This window comes from Myotis davidii, unplaced genomic scaffold (assembly GCF_000327345.1).
Source record: "Myotis davidii unplaced genomic scaffold, ASM32734v1 scaffold750, whole genome shotgun sequence".
Taxonomy (NCBI): domain Eukaryota; kingdom Metazoa; phylum Chordata; class Mammalia; order Chiroptera; family Vespertilionidae; genus Myotis; species Myotis davidii.
In genome coordinates this window covers 242,597-253,400 of record NW_006282814.1, presented here as the reverse complement: position 1 = coordinate 253,400, position 10,804 = coordinate 242,597, and the positions used below count along the sequence as shown (strand labels likewise).

General features: G+C 44.2%; 1 protein-coding gene across 5 annotated transcripts in view; it reads left to right on the top strand.

Annotated features, from left to right (window-relative positions):
• SPTLC1 (serine palmitoyltransferase long chain base subunit 1) overlaps positions 1-10,804 on the top strand; it is a 77,900-nt gene that overhangs the window by 42,721 nt on the left and 24,375 nt on the right. For 2 of the 5 annotated variants that reach the window (XM_006753215.2, XM_015561242.1), the window contains exons 7-8: positions 2,721-2,850; positions 8,324-8,413. In XM_006753215.2, the coding sequence (XP_006753278.1) occupies positions 2,721-2,850; positions 8,324-8,413 (220 nt within the window). Of the gene's footprint in view, positions 1-2,299; positions 2,445-2,720; positions 2,851-8,323; positions 8,436-10,804 lie in introns of those variants that run through there. The other 3 variants (XR_001513156.1, XM_015561262.1, XM_015561253.1) reach the window with 3 other exon arrangements.

Genomic DNA, 10,804 nt, shown 5'->3' with positions numbered 1-10,804 from the left:
ACTTGTACCTCCCTGGGCCACCCTCCTGCTGATCCATGATCTGGTCGTGCTGCGCTTGGTCGTTATGCCTCAGGGCATAATGGCTAATTAGCATATTCCTCTCTTATTATATAGGATTCCCTATGTTGTACATCACATCCCCATTGACTTATTTAAATTTTTATGATGGGAAATTTGTACTTCTTAATCTCCACCAATTTTCCCCAGCTCACTGAATGGGTGCGCCCTCTGGTAATTACCAGTTTATTTCCTCTATGAATGAGTGTGTTTCTGCTTTGATTTGTTTGGGTTTATTGGTGTGTGTGTGTATGTTTTTAGTTCCACATATAAGTGCAATTATATTGAAACTGAAATGTGGGGTGTTTGAGTCCGAGTTCATTGTCTCAAGAAATCGAAGAATGAAGTCACAGACAAAAATGATTAGCGGAACCGAAGTTCATTGGGAGAAACCAGTCCTGGAACAGGTGCAGCTGGGGTTCCAGGAGCAGCCAGCATCCAGGCTTCCTTTCCTTACACCCTGACAGTCGGGTGTAAAGCCTATCAGTCCATGTGTAGAGTCCCAGTGGCCATCAGCCACATGGGCGCAGGGGTGTGCTCCCACCACAGGAACATCAGGAACCCATTGCGCCCTGAGAGCGGCAAGAGGGAGTGCACGCTTTTTAATTGAGGGTGTGGATACAGCCTTGCTAGCTCCTGATTGGACTTTTTAAAGAATTCTGCTTAGCAATATCCTTGGGATTGGTTTATATGCCTCACTGCCTTATGATTGGTTATTTGCATGCCTCCTGTCTTAGCAATATCCATACATTTTCAAGTTCATGCCTCTCTCAGGCGCCCTTCCTTCCCCGCCCAGTTGGTGTCTTTGTAACTCCACCTAGTTGGGTTCCTGTTTTGTTTTGTTTTTAAAATATATTTTATTGATTTTTTACAGAGAGGGAGAGGGGTAGAGAGTTAGAAATATCGATGAGAGAGAAACATCAATCAGCTGCCCCCTGCACACTTCCTACTGGGGATGTGCCTGCAACTGAGGTACATGCCCTTGGCAGGAATTGAACCTGGGACCTTTCAGTCCGCAGGCCAACGCTCTATTCACTGAGCCAAACCGGTTAGGGCGGGTTCCTGGTTTTACTTCCTCTTCCCATGGTCCCAATTCTGACTACCTACCTTCCTCTGTCTCCTCAAAGTGGTATTTATCTTTGTCTGACTTTTTTCACTCAGCATAATATTCTTTAATACTCCATTCTTTTTATACCGAGTGATATTCCATTGTGTATTTGTACTACAGCTTTTTTATCTACTTGTCTACTAATAGACACTTGGGGTGCTTTCATATCTTGGCTATTGTAAATAATGCTGCAATGAACATAAGGGTGCATATGTCTTTTGAAGTAGTGCTTACATTTTCTTTGGATAAATACCCAGTAGTTAAATTGCTGGATTGTTGGATAGGTCTCTTTTCTATTTTTGGAGAAAATATTGTTGCCATGATTGCTCTAAAGTTATCAGAAGTCCTGACTCCCTATCACCTCAGGATTGGCATTTGTTGCCTGTTTTCTTCATTCTGCTTAAAGACCTCTGGTTCTTGGTAAGACAGGTAACAGTTGGTTGTCACTGAGCGGGTGCTTTCTCTCCCTCATTCTCCTGAGCCGCCTCTGATACAGGCCACATTCAGGAGAGAGAGGTTGCCCCTAACTGCAGGGTGAGTGGAACTTGGCATGCTCTTCATGGTCTCACTGACACCATGTTGGAGCCCCATGTTACCCGTCGGCACAGATCCCTGTCTCAGCTCCCTTCTCCAGCACCACCTGGGGATGCTGAGGTGCCCTGCTACAGCCTCACCAGGGTCAGAGGCTAAGCCCTCCCCCTCGGCCTCTGCTGGTGCGGAGGGTGGGCCCCGTATTCCTGTGGTGTGGCTGCAATGGAGCCGTTATTCTCAGCTGGGAGCCTCTTTCCTCTCCCTTTGGCTACAGAACACAGGCTTCTGTTAGTTGTTTTGTCCGTCCGTGGCATTTCCCGGGGGCCAGCTTCATCAGCCCTCAGTCTGGGAAACCCAGGAAACTCGTGTCATGCCATTTCTCAGGTCCCCAGCTGGTCTGACTTTTCTCTCCAACTTTCAGTCTTAGACTTATTTTATATGTAATGTTAGGGGTTTGGTAAGAAACCCCTAGTAAGAAACACCTAGTAAGAAAAATAGGGAAAATGTGTCTACTTCATCTTCCCAAACGTAGAATCTTGCATATACTTTTAATTAATACAACTTACTTTAAAAATATATTTCCTACTAATGAACCCAATTTAGAAGATCTCATGGAAGTTTAATCTGCAAGATTCAGAGTTCTACCTGGTTTTGTGGATAGTCAGCTCTCCAGGATGGCTTCTCTTGAGCGTGGCATCCCAACCAGAGGTGCCGCTGTGGTACAGTGTGAGTGTTCGTGCATTTCTCAGAGAGCGTTGCTGAGAGTAAACCCATGCACAGTACGGCCTTAGCCTGCTGACGCCGAGGTGAAAATACAGAAGAGAGCTGCTTAGAACAGAACCAGGATGTAGTTTTGTGGAAAGCGCTTGCAGGGGGAAATGCAAACAGTGATGTAAAAATGTTCAGGTGTGCTTTATTTATTTGTCATGTTCACATTAACAAGTAAATGTAGGTCATCCTACTCAAATGCTAAGAATATTGACAAGCCCTTTAAACCCCAGTTTGGTTGTACTCTTCCTTACAGAGATAGAGCTGCCTGCTTTGCTATTCAGAAAGGATTACAGGCATCACGTAGTAACATTAAGTTATTTGACCATAATGATATGGCTGACCTGGAGCGACTGCTAAAAGAACAAGAGATCGAAGACCAAAAGGTAGGATTCTTTTGAAGAAAATTATGCAGTTCTTTTCTACTCTAAACAGCTAAATTATATAGGAAATGATCATTTGTCATGAAAACTTGCCTGTGGATCACATTTGAATATTAAGGATGTTCCTGCTTATTAAGTGTACTTTATGCTGTAGAGCCAAGTGTGATGTAATTGCTTCATTACTGCCAAAATTATGCATGGCAAATTTGGGGAAGGTAATCAGGCAGCTTTCTAAAAAGGAGAGAGAGCCCGAACCAGTTTGGCTCGGTGGATAGGGTGTCGGCCTTCGGACTGAAGGGTCCTAGGTCCGATTTTGGTCAAGGGCACATGCCAGGGTTGTGGGCTCGATCCCCAGTAGGGGGCGGTCAGGAGGCAGCCAATCAATGATTCTCATCATTAATATTTCCTTCTCCCGCTCCCCCTCTTCTCCCCTCCTTCTCCCTCTCCCCCTCCCTCCTTTTCTGAAAGCAATAAAAATATTAAAATTTTTAAAAAAGGAGAGAGAAAAACATCTTACCCTATGGGTGGGGGTGTATACTTTCAGCTCTGCAGGAATAGCTCCAGATTCAGTAGGACCGTGGTTGGGAAACCACGGCTCGCGAGCCACATGCGGCTCTTTGGCCCCTTGAGTGTGGCTCTTCCACAAAATACCACGTGCAGGCACGTACATACAGTGCGATTGAAACTTGGTGGCCCATGTGCAGAAATCGGTATTTTGTACAAGAGCCGGTATTTTGTAGAAGAGCCACACTCAAGGGGCCAAAGAGCCGCATGTGGCAGTTTGCTGACCACTGCACTAGGGTGTTCATGAGATGTAACAATTGGATTCAAAATATCAGAATCAATGGTGTATCAATTAAGTGGAAGAAACAATAACATCAGATCTGAATTTACAAATTTATGAACAAAGTGAAACTCTCTCCCCACCCCACTGTCATGTGCCTCTAAGCAGCTGCTACCTGTGAGAAACAACAGCCCCAAACCGGGTTCCCTGCCTTCTTGCCACCCATTTACACCGTTTCTTCCCCTTGAGGGAATGGGCTTGTTCCTCCGTGTGCCATGGGAGTGTGGCAGAGGAAATGTGTTCAGAGCATCACTGTTAGAATTATCATTTATTTTCTTCTGATGATGTGGATGAAGAAGGTAGCTCTGGTCTGTGATTCTACGGGAACTGTTATATGTAGACTGGACTAGGAACCTGGTCACCACAGCCTGTCTCAGCATCACTTTCAAGAGGACTGTTCCAGGACAGCTCACTCATTAGAGTCACTGATAAAAATACCCATTTTTGTGTCAATTTTTGTTTATTCAAATATTTGCATTATTTCTCTAGGATTCTGTCGTCTTTGTTAGGAGACAGCCGTCCTTACTGAGTACATAGACTCTCTGATGAACTTCATCTGTGATACACGTGTTGTAGCTGCACAAGTAGGGAAATTTTTTTTTAAAATATACTTTTTAGTGATTTCAGAGAGAAAGGGAGGGCAAGAGAAGGGAGAGGGAGAGAGAGATAGAAAAATCAATGATGAGAGAAAATCATTGATAGGCTGCCCCCTGCACGGCCCCTACTGGGGACTGAGCCCACAACCCAGGAATGTGGCATGTGCCCTGTCCCCTGTCCGGGATTAGAACCGTGACCTCCTGGTTCATTGGTCAACCCTCAACCACTGAGCGACACTGGCTGGGCACAACTAGGAAATCTTAACATTGAAACTATTCCATTGATGACTTTCTAAAAATCATTAAAAAATGTCCCTTGTTCTGACTTAGTAATAGCATGCTACCAGAGTGAAGAACATTGCCTTGGGGAATATGGCCAATGACCAGTCTGCTGTAGAGTTTATTCTGCCAAATTAGTATTGTACAAATCTGGAAAACATGGTATTCAAATTTCTGTGTGTGTGTGAGTGTGCACGCGTGAGTGTGCGTGCACGCACGCTTTACCAGATTTATATTACTTGTGAACTTTTTTTATAATAAAAAATAAAATTATCTTGAAAATGTATTTCCATGTTATAGTTTTTACTAATTAATTTATACTATATTTTCCTGCCAAGAGTAGGTTTTCTAAATTACTCTACATTTTTATTTTTAAAGGTGATTCTTTTTCAGTTTTATATAAATGTTAAATTTTCGAATATTTTCCACTTAGATGCTTATCTTTCCTTTGAAACTGAATTAAAATATTATAGTGTAGCCGAAACCGGTTTGGCTCAGTGGATAGACTGTTGGGCTGCAGACTGAGGGGTCCTGGGTTCGATTCCAGTCAAGGGCATGTACCTGGGTTGCGGGCACATCCCCAGTGGGAGATGTGCGGGAGGCGGCTGATCGATGTTTCTCTCTCCTCGGTATTTCTAACTCTCTATCTCTCTCCCTTCCTCTCTGTAAAAAATCAATAAAATATATATTAAAAAAAATATTATAGTGTAGTCCAGGTATGGATCAAATTTTTGGTGGGTGGTGTTAATTTCCCAAGATGTTTCTTGTTCCTTTTCCTACAGGGTTCTCTTGTCATATATTCTTCTAAAAATAAATAAATAAGTCAAGCATTTTATGGAAGAAATACAAATAACTAAGCATGTGAAAAATAATCTGAGAAAGATTATCAAAGAAAGTAGGCTAGCAGTTTTGGCCTGCCCAATTAGGGAACATTTTTTAATCGTAATAATTAGCCTCAACACAGACATGCGTGATGAGACAGAGGGCCCTCTTGGGGTTTCATTGGCACAGCCTTTAGACGCAGTCACATTCCAGTATTATTAAGTAGCTGTACCCTTGGGACTGGGATGTAGGGTGCTATTATAGAAGATAATCAGAAATGGTGTCAGAAATTGAAAGATATTTACGATTTGACGTAAAAAAGCAAAACAAGGGAAACAGCCTAAATGGAACATTAGGAGAATTGTTAATTTCTGGTAAACCTACAAGGTAGAATTTCTCCCCTAAAATCATGTTTTAAATAATATTAAGTAATGTGGAAATGCTCATAACATCCTATATAATAGAAGGCTAATATGCAAATTAGCTGAACGGTGGAATCACCGGTCACTATAATGTGCACTGACCACCAGGGGGCAGATGCTCAACGCAGGAGCTGCTCCCTGGTGGTCAGTGTGCTCCCACAGGAGGACCGCCGCTCAGCCAGAAGTCCTGAGCCAGGCTCACGGCTGGCGAGCGCAGCGGCTCCATGGCAGCGCTAAGGATGTCCTTACCAAACATTCAGAAGTATTTTTAAAAGAGCTAAGCCCCTCGCCCACTGCGCGGGCCCCTCCCTGCGAAGAGCGAAGGCCTGGGTTCTGGGCACTTGAGGAAAACTGGTGCCAGCAGCCAGGGGAAGGGGCCCCCAAGGGGCCTCAGATTGCGAGAGGGCACAGGCCAGGCTGAGGGACCCACCCAAGTGCACAAATTTTTGTGCACCGGGCCTCTAGTCTATATATAAAAGCCTAAGAAACTGGCCAGTAGCTATGAAGCACACTGACCACCGGGGGCAGATTCTCAACACAGGAGCTGCTGAGCAACAGCAACTTTGCAGAGTGCCCTCTTGCACTTCGGGACCTCTTGGGAGATGTTGGACTGCCAGTTTCAGCCCAATCCTTGCAGACCAGGCCGAGGGACCCCACCTGCCAGAGGAACCCGGCTCACTCTGCAGACGCCCTTCGTGCCCTGGCACGGCTCCAGGTGCGGCCGGCCTGGTAGGGACCACAGGAGGTTGGCTCCAGGGTGTGTCCAGCCCATCTCGCCGTGTCCCACTCTGCTGGGCACCTTCTAATTAATTTCCTTTCAATGTGCATGAATCCATGCACTGGGCCTCTAGTAATATCATAAAATCCATGTCCTAAAACTATTCCAGTAAAATCCTGATTTGAACAATGTAATTTATAAAGATACCAGAGGCCCGATGCATGAAATTTGTGCATTCAGGGTGGTAGTGTCCCTCAGCCCCGCCTGTGCCCTCTTGCAGTCCAGGAGCCCTTGGGGGATGTCTGACTGATGGCGAGCCGGCCTAAGCCAGCAGTCAAACATCCTTAGTGCTGCGCCCGCCAGCCATGAACCTGCCGCAGGGCTTCTGGCTGAGCGGCGCTCCCCCTGTGTGAGCACACTGACCACCAGGGGGCAGCTTCTGCATTGAGCATCTGCCCCCTGGTGGTCAGTGCACGTCATAGCAACCAGCCATTCTGCAGTTTGGTTGATTTGCATATTAGCCTTTTGTTATATAGCATAGGATGCTTTTTACAAGAACAACAAAAATTATCAATGTGTGATTGTGAAGAGCTAATTTGTTAAATTGTTTTTTGTATTTGTTATTTCCCAAGAGTTTTACATTGAATATTTTCAAACCTTAAATAAGATACTTTGTTTTTAAAAGGCAGGGCAAGGCAGGATGCCCCCATGTCCCCAGCAGACCTGTGTCCTTGAAGTTTGTGTTAATGGCAGAGTGGAGATGACCAAGCAAACTCAGTGGTGGATACTTCAGCATACTGTGACAACTTCCGGAGTGTCCCAGCCTTAGGTTCTAACCACCCCTTAAAGCAGAGCTCTGGCATTGGAGTTTCTAGATGTCCATCAGACAGGAGCTTAGAGGCAAGAAACTTTGAGTAGGAAGGTGGTGGTAAACCGTCTATGGACCTCACTGTTTTCAGTCCAGCACGTAGGAAGCATCTACACATTTGGCAGAGGGACTTGGAATCACCGAGGGGCAGGGCAGGTGTGTGTTGTCTGAAAAAAATCCCTCCACACCACTGCCTTCCAGCATCACTGGATGAGGTCATAGTCAGGTTTCCCTGACTCAAAGTGCAGAGTAAGGAAAAGGGTTTCATCTGTTTTTTTGGTAAAAGAAGTATAAAGTAGGCTTTGTCTCTGTTTTTATTATGGAAAATTCTGGGCACTTTCAAAGGGGACAAAATAATATAATGAAGTCCCTGTACCCTTCTCCCAGCTTGTTATCAGCATTCTGCCGTTCTTCTATCCTCTGAACCACAATCTAATTCCCCACTACATCTCTATGGTGATGATTGGCATCATTGTTATAGTTTACATTTTAGGTGAAATTTACAGACACTGAAACAGGCACAAATTACAGGCACAAATCCTTGCCTTTTTACCAGTGGTTGGAACCATATAACCCAAGTATCATGGCCTCTATCATGACATCAAGCACCCTGTCATTCCAGAAAGTTCCCTGGGCACCTTCCCAGTCATTCTGAGCTTGGAGGGTTTTGTTTGTGTGATAATAGTCTCAGAGTGCCTCAACCGTGTGTGTGTGTGTGTGTGTGTGTGTGTGGTGTCTCCTAGTTCATTGCAGGAGCTGAAAAACATGTCTGAGAGGAGAAAGCACTCAAACGTGGGCTCACGCTCTCAAACGTGGGCTTGAAATTCACACTGTCAATTTTTTTTTATTTTGATGAATAAATCTTGTAATAGATTTTTGTAATTTGGAGTTACTAAAATTTAAATGTTTATGGTTTTTCTTTTAAAGAATCCTCGCAAGGCACGTGTAACTCGACGTTTTATTGTAGTTGAAGGCTTATACATGAATACTGGCACCATTTGTCCTCTTCCAGAATTGGTAAGCAACTGTGATTTCATTATCCTAGTATTCGGACCCTTTGGCAGTTTGCCTTTTGTTTATGACCACTTATAATGTATAACATCCACACTGCTGTGCACAGTAAGGTCACAAGCACACTCTAATCATACCAGGGAAGTAGAGTAGCATGGAATGCCTACCCTGGCCTTTAAAGAGTGATCAAGACTCACCTTTTTAACACCAACTTCATCAAGGTGTAATCCTATATAATAAAAGCCCAATATGCTAAGTGTCCGACCGTTTATTCGACCAGTCACTGTGATGCGCACTGACTACCAGGGGGCAGATACTCCAACCAGCAGGTTAGCTTGCTGCTGGGGTTCACCGATGGGGACTGGGTGAGATTAGGCCAAACACATCTGGAGCCAATCTCGCTTGGTCCCTCCTCAGCCTCTAAAATATTTCTTCTAATTAGTTTCCTTTCAGTGTGCACAAATCCGTGCAGTGGGCCTCTAGTTGACATATAATAAAATACAAAGAAAGTTTACAGTCTATAAGTTTTGATAGATGTATACGCCCCTATCACTGCCCCCATAGTTGAAATACAGAACAGATCTATCACTCTGGAATGTTCCCTCACTCCCCTTCCTAGTCAGTACACCCAAACCTGGCCCAAGGCCACCACTGATCTATTTTCTGTTCCTATAGTTTTGCCTTTTGTGTAGAACTTCATCTAAATAAAATTATATGGTATGTATTTTGTAAAACTTAGCTTTTTAACAAGGAAAGTAATACACTGTTTTTAGAAAGCATGACTATTGAGATTTTTTTAAATTGAGGTGAAATTTACATAACATAAAGTTAGCTTTTTTTTTTTAACTTCCAGTATCATTTTTATTTTTTCAATTTTACTGAAATGGGAATTCACATTTACAAATACTGAGAAAGTTTATAGAATCTAAAATGAGGCTTAAATAGTATGGAGCACTGTCTTGCTATAGTTAATTTTATCCAGATTCTAGGAAAAATAAATGATACTGGAAGTTGGTAAAATTAGCTAAAGTACCCAGCTTAGTGGCATTTAGTACCTGCACAGTGTGTGCACCTTCAATTCTCTCCTTCTAATTCCTTGTCATCGCTCCCAAAGAAGGCCTGTGCCATCATGCAGTCCCTCTCCATTCCCCCCGCCTCATCCCTGAACAACCACCAGTCCGCTTTCTGTGTGGGTTACCTATTCTGGGTGTGGAATCATCCTAATATATATCAGGTACAGCAGTCCCCCATTACCCGCATGGGCACATTCCAAGACCCTCAGTGGATGCCTGAAACTGCTGATAGTATCAAGCTCTCTATATATACCATGTTTTCCCTATAAATGCATATATATGATAAAGACTAATTTACAAATTAGGCACAGAAAAGATTAACAATAACTAATGATAAAAGCCTAATATGCTAAGTGTCTGTTCCAGTTGTCTGTTCAACCAATCAAAGGGTAATATGCTAATGATATGCTAAGGCCACTCAACCGTTTGCAAGGACGTGCACTGACCACCAGGGGGCAGATGCTTCGACTGGTAGGTTAGCTTGCTACTGGGATCCGGCTGATCAAGACTGAGCAAGATGGGCTGGACACTCCCTGGAGCCCTCCCACGGTCCCTCCCCAGCTGGTCAACTTCCCGCGTACTTCCCTGGCACTGATTGTGCACCATTGGGACCCCTCAGCCTGGCCTGTGCCCTCATAATCTGGGCTGAGGGACCTCCCGCGCGCCCCCCCCTCCCCAGCCCTAAGTGCATGAATTTCATGCACTGGCCCTCTAGTATGAATTAATAAAAGTTACATGAGCTCTAACCAGTTTGGCTTGGTGGATAGAGCATCGGCCTACGGACTGAAGGGTCTCAGGTTCGATTCCAGTCAAGGGCATGTACCTTGGTTGCAGGCACATCCCAGGTGGTGAGTGTGCAGGAGGCAGCTGATCGATGTTTCTCTCTCTCATCGATGATTCTAACTCTCTATCCCTCTCGCTTCCTCTCTGTAAAAAAATCAATAAAATATATATATATTTTAAAAAGTTACATGAATGTGGTAACTTGTTTCAGGGGTCCCTGGCTGAAGTTTTCATGTGAGTTCAGTGCTTTCTGGAGCAGCATGTTACCATCAATTGGAACATGTTTTCTGTTCAAGTCTTCTACCTGCAAATTTAACGTCTTTTCTGTCTTAACTAAGCACTTACACACTGTGGCTGTAAGTTTTGCAGATTGAGAACAGCAAAAGTAGCATGAATTTCTTTCTTTCTTTAAATCCTCACTCAAGGATATTCTCCCATTGATTTTATTTTTAGGGAGAGTGGAAGAGAGAGGAAAGACAGACAGAAACATAGATTTGAGAGAAACATCGATTGGTTGCCTCCTGCCCGTGCCAGGGCCGGG